A 19,446-nucleotide genomic window follows, 5' to 3' on the forward strand; every position below is an offset into this window, starting at 1 on the left:
TCGTAGCTATTCCACAGAAAGAATTTGGTTCCTAAACCAAGTGTGTATGATATGTGAAAATATGGCAAAGGCAGGAGAGCTGGGGGTACCAGTGAGTAGAAACCAATAGCAAGTCCTGGAGGAGTGGACCTCTCTTTCCCACGCCTGTGCTGGGTGTGTGACACTCCGTGACAGGCTGACGTACCCGGCTGAGGCACTAGGGACTCCGGGGGTTAAGTGCCTCGTGCTGCCAGTGCTCTGGCAGAGCGAACCAGCCAGACTTCACCTCCGCCTTTCGGGGACTCACAGTCTAGTGGGAACAGCAGTGACAGTGTGTGACGAGTGATCTGCTTGGACGCAGCGGCCTGGTGCGCTCATGCGGGTGATTAGTGAGCCTGAGGGTAGTTGGCATCTGGGGACCAGTTTTTATTCCTGGGCCGCCTACGGACTTGAAGGTTTGTGTGTGCAGAGTAACATTTGGTACTTTTGATTTAACTGAATGACTTCAGGTAATTGTGGTAGACTAGGACATTATAGCACTCTTCTACTTCGGCTTGAAACCTAAAACCATCAGTATATATTTCTTTTTTCTATTAACTTTTTTCTTTTTTAAGCTTAAGAATCTGCTTTTTCATCATTTAAAGATATATTTTACCTCATTTTCAGTTGTTTTATATAACAATGAGTTGTAAAATAATGAAAAATGAATTTTTTTGTTTCTTGTTAGAATTTCTTTGCAAAGAATGTCCAAAAATTCATATTCACATCAATCGTATAGACAAAAAAGACGTCCCAGAAGAACAAGCATTTATGAGAAGATGGCTTCATGAGCGTTTTGAAATTAAAGATAAGTGAGTAACAACAGTTCTCCTACTTCAAAAACTTGCGTTTGGCTACATTTCAGTGTAGTAAATGAACAATTTCAAACTAATGTATGTTTTTTTGTAAACTCAACTCCAGTCTGTTCATGTTTTAAACCTTACTGTTCCGTTGTCTGTGAAAGAACGTGTCTTAGGAGGCCTTCCTGTTTTCATTCTCAATATTTTCTAGAGGTACTCTGTGGTGGGATATAAAATTAGAAAACACACACACACACACACACACACACAGCTTTTCTCTGTGAGATGCCCCACGTCTGCATTCCCAGGTCAGACAAAGTGGTGTTGTGTTTGAGAACTGGCTGGCATGCCCGCGGTGCCCAGAAAGCGAGGCTGTGGCGTAGAGCATTGTGTCCGAGGCACCTGTGGAAATGACATGGGTATACTTGCTGGAAGAAGGGGCAGGTGACATTCTGACCAGAATGTCTTTTGCTGTTAGTGTTTTGGGGCCTAAACAGTTTCTGGGATTGAGCTTATGTTCATCTGTGCTATTCACATCACTTCAGAGCAAGACAATAGTGTTGACCCTTGAGCGTTGGCTGCCGGTGAATTACGGGTGTATTTAGACACCTCCTGGGTGAGGCATGGCTAGATGAGGTCGAACCGAGGGAGGGAGTGTGAAGTTCTGCTTACCCAAGAGCAAATCTGGAAGGACCAGGGGCCTCCATAGGGGATGATACAATCCCTTGGATTTAATACAGTTTTCTAAAGGAAAAAATTTTAGAATTTTCTTCTCTTTTTAGGAAGATAAAAAGTGGATGTCAGGTTTTGATATGATACTTAGAAACTGAATTCTCTTGGATGAAAACTTTAGGATATATTATTTGTTGTTTGTTTGCTGTCAGTGGGAGTTTTATCCTTTGGTGCATATCCTGTTTTTTGAAAGATATGTTTTAAACATCTCTACTTTTTACCCTCTTTTTGAAAAAAACAGATCCATTAATTATAGGGCTCATTGTTTACTAAAACCCCAAGTGTGGCGTTTTTACAGACTCAGAAGTAAGACTTCCAAAATTAGGTTTATGTTCAGAAATTTTACCTGTGTTTTATTCTCCTGATATGCTTCTCTTTTTTTTTTTTTTTTTAAAGATTTTATTTATTTATTTGTCAGAGAGAGAGAGAGGGAGAGAGAGCGAACGAGCACAGGCAGGCAGAGTGGCAGGCAGAGGCAGAGGGAGAAGCAGGCTCCCTGCTGAGCAAGGAGCCCGATGCGGGACTCGATCCCAGGACGCTGGGATCATGACCTGAGCTGAAGGCAGCTGCTTAACCAACTGAGCCACCCAGGCGTCCCTCTCCTGATATGCTTCTCAGCAGACTGCTCTGGTCCCCCTTTCTTTGTTGTATTACAATAAAATTATTTCCTCAGTAACCCTTTTGAGTTAACTTTAGAAAATGAAAATTATTAAAAGTGTGCTGCATTGAAAATGAAACTTTATGAAGTTTATGGACAAGTAGCTACATTTCCTTATTTCATCAGTTGTACGTGACAGAATTTATACTACCAGCCATTCACTGCCACCCACGTGGGTTATGGAAGAAATTTCAAAAGTAAAATAACGTGTTTTTTGACACGAAAATCAGTTGTCAGGAAAAAAAAAAACCCGAACAATATGCTTAACATCCAGTGTATTTCATGTTATAGGCGCTAATACATACTTAGAATGAGCCTGGACCTTTTAAAACTGGTTATCTCTAGGGAGTGTGTTAAGGTAGTAGAAGGGTTTTCTGCTTTGTACTTGTGTTTGAGAGTTTTTTGCTGAGTCTCTCCTGCTGTTATAACTTTACATTTTTTAAATAAGATAGGAAGATGAATTAACTATGCTGTTTTTTTCTTCTTGTACCTATTTTTATAATCCCATGCAAATAAAGGCTTTTTGAGGGAAACTCCATTATACGCTATAAGAACTGCTGATCTTCTCTTTGACTTCTGGTGGAATGAGAGCCGTAGGAGGGAGGAGTAAAGATGGGGGAAGGTGGAGACGAAGTGGGTTGGTTATTACCCATGTGTGAGTGAGTCTGGTTGTTGCAAAATTATAAAAATCTAAAGTTTAAAAAAATCATCCCCACAAAATTACTTAAAACTATCTTTTAAAATAATTACATATAATACAATTCATCTACACTAATCATGAACATATAAAGATATTTTTAAAGTCTCAAAACCCCAGTTACATCAAGTCTCTAGGTATTTCCTTATCGATCTTTTTTTCCCAAGGACCTATAGCTTCTCCAGCATGTAATAGACAAACAGAGCTATTTGTTAAATTAGAATATTAAATGACTAAACCTGAAACTTTAATTTTTTTTTTCCATTCTGGCCATAGGTTGCTTATAGAATTTTATGATTCAGTGGATCCAGAAAGAAGAAACAAATTTCCTGGGGAAAGTGTTAATTCTAAATTAAGTCTCAAAAAGACTTTACCATCATTATTGATCTTAAGTGGTTTGACTGCTGGTATGCTTATGACCGAGGCTGGAAGGAAACTCTATGTAAGAACATGGATTTATGGAACCTTAATTGGCTGCTTGTGGGTTAGTATAAAAGCTTGAGCAGGTAGCTGTCTGCAGGCAGTGGGATGTGCTCCGTGGTTCAGTGTTGGCAGCCACGCCTTACGTCAAATTGTTTCCTGATTTTAATAAGAAGTGTAAATAAAGCCTTGTTGATCGAACATTGGGTAAAATAGAATTTCTGATTAAAGCCGGCATGCAGTTGGTCTTGGGCAAGCATACATGGTTTTACAACTTTAGAACAGAAGCTGCTGCAAAGGGGAAAGCTAACCAGTTTATGCTATACTTGGCATTTCCTATGAACTAATGTCATCTTCAGAAGACTACTAGGATTGTATAATTTGTTATTGTTTTGTAATTCAGATAGCTGCATTCATGAACATTAATTCGCAGTATATTTCACTGTATTTGTTACTTTTAGTTTTTTACGACTTTGACTAGTCCAGCATTTATCACTAAAGTATTTAGTATCTTGGAGCTATGTAATATTTTGCTTTCTGCTTAATTTCTCCAAGTGAGTGAAGGAAATTGTATGTAAGTATCAAGAGGGATACCAAGGAAAAGGGCAAGGAATTGTCCATGGGGAGGAAGCTCTGGTTAGCGCATGCTTTTGTTGTATTGCATTATTAGCTGATTTTACTTTATATTTGCAGAGTAATTAACATTTCTAATATTTATTGAAACAGCTAAATTTGCACACCCTGTATTGTATACAAAAGAATAATGTATAAAATATGAGAATTAAGTTTAAGTTAGAATTGTGACCCTGATTCATTGTAGCAGAACTTTACATTGCCCGGCTTTTTGAAGAGTTACGCTAAGCTCTTAGTACTTCCCAACATCTGTGCCATAACTACTTGAAAACCTTCAGGTTTCCTATTATTTTTTATATCAAGATAATCAGTGTGAACCTTTGTTGGACCTGAGTCCACAGATATTTGAGGTGATGGGAGCCTCCAGACGTCTGACTAGATTTACTAGCACGTGCCTTTGCTTGTTACTCTAGAGTTTAGCACAACATTTAGTTCGGAAGTTGTTCTTTTTCATGTCATCACGGTCCGTTTCCACTGTGTTTGGATTCTCTTCCTTTGGATGACTGGCCGCGTGCTGCTCGGCGCCTGGCACAGGACACGCGCAGGAGGGCTGAGAGCCAGCCAGTGTCTGTCCTGCCGCAGAGTGGCCTCACGGAAGCTCTGGTGAGCGGCCCTGCTGGCTGCGCCAGAGGCGGTTTGCGCTGGTCTCATGTCAAGAGATCGACCTTCCACGAGCCAGGGAGATTGAATCCATCGGGCCTGAATGAATTTGTTTAGTTCTCATTACTTTTAATGGGGCTACATAATTAATCCATATCACCTCCGAACAAGAGCGGTGTTTCAGGAAACAAATCACACAATTCAGTTTTCAGTCATGAAATAATGAATGTGCAAGAGGATGACCTTTTTTGGATCTGCTCTGTGTTGATATTACAACTTCAACTTGATTGCCTACCAGTCCTTTAGGATAACATTTCTGCTTCATGGATTTTTGTTGCAAAATTTATCTGTGCCCCAGACGAAACACACCAGCTGAATCATGATGAACAAAATGAAAATAATAAAGAAAGGAAATTTCATCCAAGTTTTTCTCCAGACCCAGAGAGCAGAACATGTCAGACAGCACCTTGCACCGCTGGGGTAGTGTGAGTTGTCTGTATACATTAGTGTGAGTATGTGTACACACATCCCCGCAGGACACAGCCAGCCTAATTATGCACGGCAGTGTAGGTCACACTTCTGAAAATTGTTCTCATGCCAAATTGTCATTTTCTCTTACTTGTAAAGTGAAATTTAAATCCATCCCATGTCTTTGTTAATATTTTTCTTTTAACAATCCTAAAGTTAGAACCTGTTTCTAATTAGATCAAAGTAAACGTAAGTTGGGCAACTTACTTTGAATATCATGGATATGCTCTAAATTTCAATTTTAAGAAGTAGTACATTGGAATTATGTTGATTATAGCTGATTTTAAGAAGCCACACTGAACTGTATAAGATCACTTTGAACATCATATTTCTTATGAACATACTTATATTCTCATAGAAGTTCTATAAAATATATTTGTTAGTTTAAAAATTTTGTATCAAAATATTTGAAAAATTAGAAGCTTCTTTTTAACGTGTGCTGATATGACTTGAATTATTATTTTCTAAAATTAAGATCCTGTATCTACCTGTAAATCTCTTCACATATCATTTAAGCCTACGTTTATGTTACTCTCATTATTGATTTGCAGCTTAGTTATTACTTATTTTCTTTATAAGAATGCCATCAATGTGCATGCTTTTATGTTTTCCAGAAAAGGGTGTGTTTGGATGAAAGTAAAAGAAAAAATAAAATCTTTCACTGTTTCTACTGTCTGTGATATTTAACATTTTGCGACCCAGAAATTCCCCAACACTCTTCAGTTACATCGTAAGCTTTGTGACTGGCCCTACATTCTGAACGTATAAAATTATAATATTTTTTCATAAATATTGAGCAAACTTTTAAAAATACATTACAATACTCAAAATTGTGAAGCAATATTTTAGTTTCATTATACAAACGCATCTATGCCTCTTACACAATGTATATCGCAAGTTTTTAGTTGACAGTTTCGTAATCATTAGGGTACCTCACTGAGGCTTGTCCAGGGCCTAAACTTAGCCAGGTTGGTAAGTGAAGAACCAATGTGACTAATCCCTGCCCCGTACATAATAATGGTTTCTTTCATGTCTTCCATTCCCATGTGATTTTGTTTCCTGTACTGTGGTCCCAATTTTCGGTTATTTACATATAAAGCTTTATTTTTCCTTTGCAATGTTACATGGTTTATTACTACATTCACTGAACAGATCTGTGTCAAGAAAGTGATCTTTTAAATAGATGGGCCATTATAAAAATATGGTATATATAAAATTTGCCCATCAGGTAGAGACACGAAGTAACTGCCAGATACCTATCGGACACACATTTAGGAAGAGAAATGTTCATCATAATGATAATTCATGTGTACAATTGCAAATGTACTAATAGATTTTAACCATAATAGTATTGTTCTTGATGTATTAGATTGAAGAAAAGGCTGTCCTGGAAGATATTCCAGATACCACCTTGTAGTGAGTTACATATCTTTGTTAAGTAGGATTTTTGGGGGAGAGGGTGGGGTTAGACTGGTTTTTATTATGGTTTACACATAATTTTAAAGATTGGCTTACTTGGAATGTGTTACCATTTAGTATTTTGGCATTATACACAGACTAATTTAACCTAACAGTCAAACATTAGAATGAAAATTGGTACTTAGTCAAACTGATAATTTGGAAACATTCAGATATTTGATATTATGTGGGTAAGCTCCATGTAATTTAATATAAAACTTTGCTCAGGTATTTTAAAGTGCTAGATATACAAGTACTGACTTAGTTTAGAGTAGTTATGACTCAGCATTATCCCCGAGATTTCATTTGACACCTTTTCCAGTTTATGGGCAAGAAAGTAAATCCATTACTTTTACCAGCTGGGGCGTTATTTTCAGGGTAGTCATGCATGAGGTCAGAGGGACAAATACCCTAGCCCGAGCAGGGGGAAAAGTGATTGTTTGGAAAGCCACTCCAAATAGGAGGCTCAGTTACTTCTGTGTTAAAGAAAATATGATCTGTAGAACAAACTCTCAGTACCTGTTTATCCATGGTCACTTATTCCGTCTAAATTAGTAGTGGCTCATGACTTTATGTGTGAATATGTAACTATTCTGCTAATTTAATTTTTATTTTTATAAATCATTGCACCTTAAAGAAAAAGAAAAGATGCCACCGATTTTCTCTGTATGTTCAGGCGGAAAGGCTATTTGCCTAACAGTCTTGTCTCCTTATGGTATGTTCAGAATAAATTCCAATTTATCTTGAGTTTATCGGTGCTTCATTAATCCAGAAAAAAGTAATATATATATATAAATCTCAAAAGCTGCTTGGTGATATAGGATGATAAAATATCTGTTGGGTGATGGTTATTTCACATATTTATGATAATGTGTATGTTTTATTGCCAAGTAACAGCTATAGGATACATTATAATTTTGTTTTTTTCTGATACTTGCCAAGGTTTGTTGAGTGCTTACCGCATGCCGGGCCGCATGCTCACATCCTAAGCGAGTTGTCTCATCTCCTCCTCACACGTGGACCCTGGGCTGCAGGGCCGCTCAGCCGGAGGCGACCAGCTGCGGGCCGACCGCCAGCTGGTGAGTCCTGGTTCTCCCACTTGGTGTTCCACCTTGGACGAGTTCTTTAAAGTTTCTGTTTCTACCTGATGTTTCTGTTTAAATGCTCTCCCCTGTAAATTACTAATGATAGTCGCATTTATCTCAAAGGGTGCCTGGTGACTCAGTGAGTTATCAGAGCCCTGGCGTAGCCCGTGGAAGGTGGCCGGTGCTCAGTGAATCTTGTCCTTCAACTTCTCTTGCTCCCAGTGTTACAGATGAGGAAACGGAGACTCTGAGAGTGTGAATAAAATACCCCGAAGTCCCACTAATGCTTCTAGCAGAAAAACGTGTGCCCGTTCTTTTCTGCTTAACAAAGATGGACTGCAGTATTTCCTACTACCTCAGTGCCTTTAAAAGTAGATGGTCCTAACTGTAGTCGTAGTCACTTAAAGAGGTTTTGTTTAAAATCTAAATCAAACACAGAAGTTACAAAAGGAAAGATTGTCCATCTTTGATGAGAAGATGTCATGGTGTCCAAACGGACTCCGTGGTGGGCTTGAGGGCTGAGGGGTACCTGTCCCTTGTGTTGGTAGCACGGGGTCCTCACGTTGGCAAAGGGGGATGTGGACTGGCAGAGTCAAAGGTCTTTTCTTGCAGTGACACAGATACAGTAATATTTGAAATGGTCCTCCTGAGGGTTGCTTCCCGTGGGAAACCCCACATTCTCAGATGGGCTGTGCCTTATCACTCCACGTATGTGTAACCTTCAGCACACGACGTCCCCTGTTGGAGCCCCCCTTTAGCTATAACGTAAGGGAACCGCTTATTTGCCTCATAGAGCTTAGAGTCAAAGGAGATAATAGTTGTAAAATGCATTTTTACATAAAGTTGAACATAAATGTGAGAGATTATCATAGTTCTTCCTAAATCATTTCTGCTCTACTTCCTGTCTGTGACGTGTGGATAAGTAATCGTCTGTTATTCTCGGCCGCATGATGGTTAGCAGTGTTTATTACTGAGCGTGTTCCCCGTGGTTCCGCGTCCTGTCCTTGCGTCCTGAGTTACCGTGGGGTTGGGTCCCGGGTCCGCTGAGTGATTCCTGGACGGTGCACCACTTCTTGCTTGTTCCTGAGCGCCTTCTGTCCCATCTCATGCCCTGTCTTGTGGACAGATGGAAAGATGGCAGAGGATTTGTTCCTCCCCTCGACACCCCGTGCCACTGTTTTGTCACTGGCCCGAATGGGACGTGGCAGGGACCACCCTGGGAGATGATTTCTTGTCTGTCTGACGGAAAGGGGGATGAAGAAAGAACCTAGTGTAGAAGGAAGAGTGTGGTAGGTGAAGGAGAATCTGGCCACCGGGCAGCGGCTGTGAGGGCGCCGTGGCAGTGAGTCCGTCTGTGAGACACCTGGTGGGGGCGGTGTTTGCCCCGGCTGCCTGGGTTTTATTCTGCATGGTGGCAGCCGAAGGCTGACCTTTTAGTAGAGGTCAGGCAGAGTTGCGGGCTCTTGTCCCTTCTGAGGACGTCCGGGCTGCGATGCCATCACTCTCCGCGCTGCTCCCATGCTGTCCCTGCAGGAGTGGGGAATGTCGCGTGGGCTGGCCGCCCGGGGCGCCGGGGCAGCTCGCTGCGGGAGCCCGCTGGCCGAGGGGGAGGCCTGGGCCCTGTGTGCGGACTGGACTGGGCGGCCCCGCCCTCACCCTCCCTGCAGTGTTGGCATGATGCCAGGGCCCGGGCGGGCGAGAGCTGCATGGGGGGCTGTTTCTTTGCAGGAGGAGACGCCCCTGATCCCAGACCGAGTACATGCACTGGCCGCTCTGACTCCCGTGCGCTTGGCGGCCACACCACCATGTCGGTCACACCACCGACAGCACGGATGCTCACACACCCTTCTGCAGTCCAGGTCGTGGGAATAGGTACCTGGGTCCGTGCCTGCCACGTGGTGGGCGCCCGGTGCCCAGGTTACCAGTGCTCGCGCTCTGGTGACCTGTGCCCTGATGAAGGCGGTGACCTCTGTTCCCAGAAATCCTAGTATTGGGGAGGACACTGGCTCAGGTTCTGCTACACTCGTGCCTTTTGCTGTAAACCAGCTCAGATACTTCATACGATGTCGACAAGCGTGTGCTGCTCACGCTCGAACTGATGCCGTTTCTGTTGTAGGTTTGTGATCTGTTGCTCTAGGTTGGCAGGTGACAAACACAAGCTTGACACTGTGAAATAAAGTGTATTTAAAACATCAAGCCCAAACTGTATCCCTCTGTTTCGTGTGCTAATATCTTATTTTATGTTGTTGTCTCTCTGTGTCCTCTCCTCTGTTTCTAGAAGTTGAGATAACAGAGGGATTTTAGATCAGAAATAAATCGGGTACAGAGCAGCCTCCGTGTGTCTCTGTCTGCAGTAATTCCTGGCTCTGGTTGTCCTCAGGGGGCTCTTATTTCCGCGCCCACTCTGGTTTCTGGTTCTCTGACTTTCCCTAGCGTGTCGCTCTGTTCCCTGATCTGTTTTGTCACTGACTCGAGCTCTGATAAAACCGAGAGCGGCAACAGGCCCAAACTGCACTTGGCTTGGAGGCAGTGCAGTGCGCAGAAACGTTAGTCTGAGTGTCAGGAGACTTGCAGATGTGGGCAGGTCCCAAATCTGTGACGGTGGGTCACTTCCACGAATCGAATCCATCTCCCAAAGACTTTCCACCTTCCCATCTGTCGTGCCCCCCGTCCAGGCGGCCTCCCAGCCCACTGCGTCTGATGCATGGCCACCTTCCACCTGTCTCCTCGGGCCAGGCTGCCTGCTGGTTTCTCCCTCTTGCCCCCAGCAGCTTCCTCTCTCTCAGCCTCTCGCCCCATCCTGGCCCCTTAACCCCCAAATTCCCGGCCAGGACACCGCTCCCCAGTTCCCCTCTGACGATGTGGGAGTCACACCCCGCCTCCACACCTGCTCTTTCCCATGTGACCGTAGTCCCGTGTCCCCCACATGCGAGCTGTGCTGTAAGGGTAGAATGCATACCAGATTGTTTTTTGGTTAGTTTAAAAAATGTAGTTCATTAGTATTTTTGTTGATTACATATTGTAATAACATTGGATATACTGTGTTCCATAAAATTTATTAAAATTTCACCCTTTCTAACGTGGCTACTAGAAAATGAAAGATTACATAGTTGTGCGGCGTTATATTTCTATTGGACTTTTCTATCCTGAGACTCGACCACAATTCCCAGCTTATATCTGGCACTCAACAGGATGTGTTTATTCAACAGATAGACATCTGAGGCTAGATATTGTATGATTAATTGCAGTATCGGGTTCAATGATTAAAAGCTGAAGAGTCTCTAAAGCCATTATGTCTTTACAGCCTGAAGCCAGCTAATTCCTTTTAAAAGTCAATGGTATATGCAGTAAATATTTAATAACTGATATGGAAGGTATGATTTGGAGGGATCATCTAGGAATTATTGGTGTTCAGGACAGCAAAGTACAACCAAGAAACAAAGTCGGAAGAAATACAACAGCACCGAGTCATGTGATTCTGGATTGGGCTTGCAGTGGGCGCTATGTCAGACTATTCTTTGTTGTTTTTGTATCCTTAAATTTTAACAAATTAGAAAATGTTAAATTGAAGCACATAGGTTATTGTTTAAGCAATATTATCTGAAGGTGATTCCATATTGTATCATGATCACTAGTTAAATAAGTCACCACTTTCCCTTGATCACGTGTCAAGTATGAATGCAATCAGTAAACTCTGACAATCTGCAAAGAATTGGAAATTTCTCTGGTGTATCTAAATGGATGTAATCAGTTAATGGTACCTGGTACTACGATACCAGATAATTAATGGAAATATTCGTGGTTGCATCTGCTTGTAATAAAGACCTAAAATTTGTTACTTCTGTCTGCTCCTTTTACTCTTCCCCAAGAAAATTATTTGAGATGAATTGTGTTGAAAAACAGAGTGTTTGTAGTGGTCTCAGAAAACAGATTAAAAATGGGGACAGCAAAAGAATGAGGGTTTTAACAAGGCAGCAGCCAATAACTCCGAGAAGTGCATAGGAAACCAGATGATTCCCCTTGTTTTGCTAAAAGAATGCTCTTTTTATCTAGTAAATGATTTTGGCACTGCAGATTAAGACTGGTAGTTACAGGGTGTCTGGGTGGCTCAGTTGTTAAGCGGCTGTCTTTGGCTCAGGTCATGATCCCAGGGTCCTGGGATCAAAGCCCACATTGGGATCCCTGGTCGAAGGGAAGCCTGCTTCTCCCTCTCCTGCTCCCCCTTGTCTGTGTTCCCTCTCTCTGTCTTTCTCTATCAAATAAATAAATAAAATCCTTAAAAAAAAAAAAAAAGACTGGTAGTTACATATAAGATCAGTTTATAATAGCTCAGTGCCAGGGGCTCCTGGTGGCTCAGTGGGTTAAAGCCTCTGCCTTCAGCTCAGGTCATGATCCCAGGGTCTTGGGATCAAGCCCCGTATCAGGCTCTCTGCTCAGCGGGGAGCCTGCTTCCCTTCCTCTCTCTCTGCCTGCCTCTCTGCTACTTGTGATCTCTGTCAAATAAATAAATAAAATCTTAAAAAAAAAAAAAAACAAATCTCAGTGCCGTGATACAGTTGGAAAACTTGAAGAGTGGGAGGAAAAGAAGTAGAGAGGCGTCTCACACAGCCAGTTCACTTTCCAGATGCAGAAACAATCATCAAACAAAAGGAAATACGGTGACTTGATTAAGGTCTCACAGGCGGAGGGAGTAAGCGGTAGAGACAGAACCTGGTCTTCCTCGTGCTCACCAGTTTGAACTGTAATCACCATGGTTCAATGTGACTTTATTATCAGCAATGTAATAAGAGAAGATACATGATACATAAATATGCTTTCAAATATATGAAATATGCATGTGTGTACATACATATCCAGCGGTACAGAAAATACTTCCCATTGAGAATAAGGATTTTTCAGAGTGATGCATTACTTGTCTTCACATTTCTTTTTAAAGATTTTATTTATTTATTTGACAGACAGAGATCACAAGTAGGGGCTCGATCCCAGGACCCTGGGATCATGACCTGAGCCGAAGGCAGAGGCTTCAACCCACTGAGCCACCCAGGCGCCCCCTGTCTTCACATTTTTAATGTTGAACCCAGGGTCTAGGTGACCTCTGAAGAGAGTCCCCCTTGGTTTGTAGGTGGGTGACCTGCTACTTCATTCAAGGGCACATTGAAGTCTTCAACCAACCTCCACCCTGAAGCCTCCGTCAGTTTGGAGACAGTGACTCTGACATAAATGACTCGCCCTGTGTTCCTTAATTTCCACACCTGCACAATTACACTCTCTCTAAACAGCTTGTAGAAATCTTTACTTAGTACAACGTATTACATTTATATGCATATTCATGCCATGTTCATCTGCCTCTGCTGGACTACGACAGCGATGGGTCTTTATGTGGCAATATTTGGTGGATAACATAGATAATGTAAAGTTTTACAGTTGACGAATTCCCAAAGTCTCAGCCATATCTATAATTCAAATAAAAGCTGCATCATAGCGGAAGACCATCCTGTGTTGTTTATGACCTCAGACAGTGTGCAAAGCGCTTCACATGTTCTACTTTCTCTTGGTAACCTCGTGAGGTAGGGAAGGACCCCCAAATGTGAATACGGATTTCATTTAAAAAAAAAATATCCCAAGCAGAGCTGAGTCCTAAGAGATGCCTGACATTGGCTCTTCTGCCCCAGAGAGGATAGAGCACATCTGGTGGGGCCACAGCTGGAAGGACACCTCCCCTACCGTGGGAGGCTTGGGACTCTGAAGAGTAAGAGACGCCACCACCGAAACCATCAGCCACAAACCTCGGATACGGCCAACATGCATCAGCTGAGGCCCGGTTAATGGACGAGATCAAACGCACCTCAGGCTTTCAGGCTTTCAGGCCTGTCTCGATGGGCCACGTGGGGAAGGGTGCAGTTGCTGCGAGACAAGCGTGGGAACAGGGACCGAGCTGGGGGCCCAGCGGCATCTCTTTGGATCCAAGTCTTAGCCACAACTGTCTGCCACCCCCTGGTGGCCACATCCCGGCAGCAGAGTGCTTCAGGAAGAGGACCGATCCCTAGGGGAACCTCACACGTCCTGCCACGCCCGAGGACCATGGGAGCCACGGGAAATGTTGCCGGCATCTTCTCTCCCCGCCTCCCCGCCTCAACGACCGCATCTCAACCTCTTATTGGCGCGGGTGCCATAGACCCGCCGCACACCGGGCAGGCCGTGCCCCCCCGCAGGCAAATGGCAAACCTGCAGCCAGGGCTCAGCTCCCGGCCCGCGTCCCGTCTTGGGGCTGCCCTCTCTTCGAGGCCACCCGAGGCCCTGGGGCGCAGTCCAGCTGCACACTGAGCCCCCAGGAGCGCCATTCCCGGTACCCTAACTGGCTGGGATGGACAGTGAGCCGGCAAGAATGGCTCCGGCTCCGTGCCTCGGTCCGATGTGCCTTCAGTGCCCCGCTGAGGAGGCTGCTGTCTCCTGAGGCCAGCCCGCAGTTCCGACGAAGGTTCTGGACGTGCCTGTTCCCTCGCCGCCACCCCGCCACCCGTCCGCACCTCCGAGACAGGCTGGCCTTGCTGAGAGACGGGAGCCCCGCATCCCGGAGCTGGACAGCGACTTTCAGACGAGGAGGCCGAGGTCACGGTGAAGACGAGCCGAGCCGGGGGTCCCTTCCTCTGAGGAGACTGGGACCAGGGTCCCCTGTCAGTGGCAGTGGCGACATGATGAGCGTGCTGCTGCCCCAGCACGTTGCCCACCATGGGCGAGGCCCAGAGACACAGCACGCCATAGGTCAGGCCGGCAGGAGGGGCGGGCGGCCGTGACAGCAGAGCCCAAGCCCTTTCCGCCACACACGAGCCTCTGCCTCCCGCCCCCTCGCTCTCATTGTCCCCCCAGGAGCTGGAGAGCCCTGCTGGGCTCTGAGCCACCGAGACCTGGCAGGACTGTCCCGGGAGGCGGTCCACAGAGGGCACTGGTGGGTTTAGGCCCGGGGCCTTGGAGGCCACGGCTACAGCTCCCCTCCCCACCTCTGGGATGTCCTCCTCCTCCAGGCTGGTCCCCGGTTGGTTTCCCCCAAGGCTTACGTGGATATTTGTGTTAAACCGGAGGGGAGGGCACAGGGACATCATCATGTCATGCTTAACCCTTTACATTCGAAGCTTTCGACCTTGCCTATGTCCTCCCTGAGGGACAACCTCAGCCAGACTCCTGTCAACCTGAAGGTCAGTGTCTGGCGTCTTCCTAAATAATAGGAGGGACAACACCCATGCCCCCTCAGCAGATCTGAAGCCCACCTGAAAGGATGGTGGTGCTTCCAGCGACACTCTTGGAAGAACGCGCCGTGGGCATTGTCCGTGGGGCCCTCTGGGACAGCCCGGCTGCTGAGGGCGACAGTTAATCTTGCCTGTCATGACCCAGAGTAGCAGCGTCCTCCCATTCCCACGGCCACCATCTCCACACACAGCGCACAGCCCGGCGGGTGACACGCGATCCGCCGAGCTCATGACCGAGACCCAGTAAGTGTCGAACTGCATCTAACGGCTTCTGATTTCCAGGAAGACTCAGGCTTTGCAGAGCACGTGGACCTTGAGCTGGACCTGAGTAGTCCCACCAGCAGCCGACAGCCATCGTGTCTTCAGTGCCCACCGCCTGGCAGGTGCTGGCCGTGTTCACTTCATGCGCACGGATTTATAAAGCAGGCACGATGGTTCCCGCGGTGCCGCCGAGAGGACCGGGCCTGGAGCCGCCCGAAGACGCCCCCTCCGCCGCCGAACCAGCCGCAGAGCTGCCATCCGTGATTACACGTGTGCTTCTCTGCAAAGTTGTAGGAGGCAGCAGAGCAGGAAGGCAGTTTCAGGCCCGAGCACATGGGAGGAAAGTCGGGGGGTCTCCAGGCAGAGGGAGCCTGCCCGTGACAGCAACAGCAGGCAGGACTGTGGGCGGAGAGCTGCTGGGAGAATGGGGCAGAGGAACGAGAAGGAAATGGCCCCACGTTCGTTCAGTCATGCCTGGCCTATGCCCGGCCGGGGAAGGCTCGATGTTTCCTCTCCTGCTCATTCCTCACCAGACCCCAAGGGGACAGGTGTGCATCGAGCCTTGCCTGCACAGGTTGGTAATGCAGAAAGGTCACTGCAAAGTCCCCACAGGGGCCGGCCCCCCTCTGTTGGCCTGACCCCACAACTAGGGCTTTCTCCGAGTTCCCCAAGGCCTCTGATGGGACCTCAGGAAGCACCAGCCCCTGGACATGAGGAGAGGCCGATCTGCCCCCTTGGCTCAGCTTGTGAGGCACCCGGCACGGGGTCCATTCCCGCATCTGTGCAAAATAAATAGCTCGGGTAACCTGCAAGCTCTCCGGCAGCTGGAAAAATGCACGCGCGGGCTTGGTGACCTGCGTTAGTGCCCACAGCTGGTGCAGAAACCCAGGCTCGACGCCTCCTTTCTGCAGAGGGACCTGCTGGGCAGGACCGAGCTCGGCCCCAAGGAACAGTGGATACTTCCTGGTGCCTGTTCATCCTGCTTTCTACGTGTTCTTCCTGTTTACGATGTGTCTGCCTTCGGGGGAGCTGTGGCGGGGACAAGCATGACCGCATTGTCCCAGCTCAACCAGAAATTCAGAAAGGAGAGGCTGTGTCGCTCACATTCTCCTCCAGGGCTGTCCGCTCTCCGCGGCTGCGGCTTCTTCGCCTGGAGGCTTGCGTGTATGATGAAGAAAGCAAGTGTGGAGCAGTCAGCTCTGCCTTTATTTGCCGCAGGTGACACCAGGGGCAAAGAGTGACTTGGGGTGGACAGTGAGTCCCTCCGTATCCACGCCGGCTGGGGCATCTGTCCGCTTGGGCGGTCTTATTCTGTGTGCACAGTCAAGGTGAAACCCAGGGGGTGAGCAGCTGGTGGGACACTAGGCAGGCGTTTCTCTGGGCAGGAGCTGTTTGTAGAGGAGCTCCTGACTGCCTCCTTCCGTGGCACTCCGCCCTCCCCAGCCTAATTCGTAGACCCTCCTGCTCTCAAAGTGTCTGTTAATGTGTAGCCTCTGTAAATACACCATTGACAAGTTAGCCCATTTTTCTAGAGCCAAGCAGAGTCCAGTGGAAGTAAAAAGATGTTTAGGTTGAGTGAATCAGTACATGTCAGCCCTCCCCCCACCAATGGGTCAGGTGCTTGTGCTCGGTTCTGGGCTCATGGGGGGATTGTTATGGACTGAACTGTGTCCTCCCAAATTCATAGATTGAACTCTTAACCCCAGGACCTCAAAATGTGACTATATTTGGTGATAGGGTCTTAAAAGAGGTGACGGAAGTAAAATGAGGTCATCAGGGTTGGGCTTTAATCCTGTCTGACTGATGTCCTTACAAGAACTGGAAGGGAGCCCAGGGATGCATGTGCACGGGGGCGGGGGTGGGGGCGAGTTGCAGGGGGACACACAGCAAGCACACAGCAAGTAGGTGGCATCTACGTGTCAAGGAGAGTGGCCTCTGGAGATCCAACATCTTGACCTCGGACCTCCAGCATCCAGCACTGGGAGCAATCAAATTCCTGCCATTGAAGCTGCCCGGTCTGTGGTATTTTGTTAGGGCAGCCTGACGGATCAATGAGAAACCGTCCCCAGGCTCAGAGGACTCACTGTCTGGCAGGTGGGACTCGCGCCTAAATGTCTGGGTGCCAGCAACGTGCTTTCCCCGTGACTGCCCCCGTCATCTCTGAACGCTGGTGGAGCCCCTGCGGGACTGGCCTGCCTCTCTCCGCCTCTCCCCCGCCTGGCTCCCTTCACACCTGTATTGAATTCCTACTTCAGGACACCGCAGCAGGCAGAGCACATGCGCACTGAGGCTGTCCCAGATGGAGGTGGCTTGAGATGGCCATAAGGCTTCTAGACCTCCCTGCCGTCCTAAACTCGCCGAGACCTACATCCCCCGCAGTGCTGACATTCTAAAAACAACTCAACACTTCTCCGTCCGTCCGGAGATCTCTGGAGGTCGGTTATAGCAGAACGGTCGCTCTGGAGTCTGCAGGGACTCGCTTCTCAGTGCTGTTCCCTGAGGGACTCCCATTTGAGTGCCTTAAACGCTTCGTGGAGGAGAGATTTATTGGATGGATTGGCTTATTGTTTTGCTCTTTGAACGATTAAGAATAACTGCAACTACCTAAACCTTTGGGTAGGATCCCCTTTCCCTCGGTGTGTCATGTCCTTCATTCTTAACAAACTCCTACACGTGTCTCAAAACCCATCTCAGGGGTTTGTCTTCCCCAGCTGAGCTGACCAGCCCCTCCTCAACAGGACCAGTCTTTGTTAAACAAACTCATGACCAGGTTGCCGTGGACTGAATGTGTCCCCCTCAAATTAATGTTCAAGCCCCAATTCCCGATGTGATTGTATTTGGAGGTGGGGGCCCTTGGAAGGTAAGTAGGTTAGACGACGTCCTGACGGCAGGGCTCAAGTGAGGACACGCAGCCGGAAGACACAGTGTAAGAACCAGGACGCAGGCCTTCCCCAGACATGGGACCTGCGGGCACCATGACCTCGGACCCCCCAGAGCTGGAGAAACACCTGTGTGCAGCTCAGGCCTCTGGGCCGTAGCGTTTTCTTATAGCGGCTGGAGCTGACTGAGACCAGGCTGCTTGCTGTCCACTGAGGGGGGCCCCGTGGAGGGGGGCCGGGTTTCGGCTCTGCCGGCAGCACAGGGCAGAGCTCGGCACCTAGCAGGAAGGACCCAGCTGCCAGGATGCCCGGGGCCCGCCGCCCCACAGGTCGGAAGCAACCTGGGAGCTTATGCTGTTTAAACTTTGGGTGCTACTGTGTCAGCTTGTTTTACTAAAGAGGCAGGCGAGAACAAGCTGGTGATATTTTTGGGGTGAGGAAAGGCCTCCTTTATTTGACAAGAAGACCATTACCAAAGGGGACCAAAATTAAGTGCAGGGAAGCCGACGGCGGTTTCTTTCTTCCTCTCCCCTGGCCTTCCTGTCTTTCGGAGCCCGCAGACCTCCTGCAGGAAGGAGGCAGTCAGGAGCTCCTCCGCCAACAGCTCCTGCCCAGGGAAACGCCTGCCTAGTCCCGCCTGCTGTTCACCGCCTGGGTTTCACCTTGACCGAGCACACAGAATAAGACCGCCCAAGTGGACAGGTGCCCCAACCGGTGCGGATATGGAGGGACTCACTGTCCGCCCCAAGTCAGTCTTTGCCCTTGGGACTCCGTGTGGGAGTCCCAGCCTCCGGGCCGGCTCGCTTCAGCTTCTCCCACCTCCGCGGCGCTGGCCCGGGTGGGAAGTCACAGCAGCATGCCCGGGGCACTGGGTGCGCGGGCCTCATGAGGACGGTGGCAGGCGTCTGCCCCGTGAGGGTCCAGGCTGCTGGCTCTGAAGGATTTACAACCAGCCTCGTCAACACAGCGCCCGAGCCGGTCTGGTGGGGAAAGGCCCGCCCGTGGACCCAGAGGCATAAACAGCTCGGGGGTTCCTGCGGGGGATGCAGAGCCCCAGAGGCTAGACTCACAGAAAAATAAAAACCGGTTCCACGACTTTTGATGTGGCCCTTGGACAGGAAGCCGCCGGTTCCCAAGGCACCAGCTGGGGGCGCCCCGTTTCTCCTGCACTTCGCAGGGTGGGGCGGAGGGGCGGTTAGGCCTGCGCGGATCCTCACGGACCAGCGTTCCTGCTTCTGACACCCGCTCGTCATTTTGGCCGCATCCTGTTTCCCAGACGGGCCTCCAGATTCAGGGCCTTTGCATTTGGCGCTTTCCCCCTTGTTCCTGCGGAAAACCGCTTCTAGATTTGACGTCCCTTCTAGCTTCTCGCCTGCAACCTTCTCCGGGGCTGGGGGTCACGCACCCCGGGGATCGGGCCAGGCTGGGTG

General features: G+C 47.7%; 1 protein-coding gene across 3 annotated transcripts in view; it reads left to right on the forward strand.

Annotated features, from left to right (window-relative positions):
• The window catches only part of AGPAT5 (1-acylglycerol-3-phosphate O-acyltransferase 5), an 83,441-nt gene that overhangs the window by 54,979 nt on the left and 9,016 nt on the right, over positions 1 to 19,446 (forward strand). The window contains exons 7-9 of one of the 3 annotated variants that reach the window (XM_080797735.1): positions 707 to 830; positions 7,487 to 7,623; positions 9,358 to 11,460. In XM_080797735.1, the coding sequence (XP_080653861.1) occupies positions 707 to 830; positions 7,487 to 7,623; positions 9,358 to 9,617 (521 nt within the window). In that variant the 3' untranslated portion in view covers positions 9,618 to 11,460. Of the gene's footprint in view, positions 1 to 706; positions 831 to 3,181; positions 5,755 to 7,486; positions 7,624 to 9,357; positions 11,461 to 19,446 lie in introns of those variants that run through there. The other 2 variants (XM_080797737.1, XM_080797736.1) reach the window with 2 other exon arrangements.

Source organism: Martes martes (genome assembly GCF_963455335.1).
Source record: "Martes martes genome assembly, chromosome: 2".
Lineage (NCBI taxonomy): Eukaryota > Metazoa > Chordata > Mammalia > Carnivora > Mustelidae > Martes > Martes martes.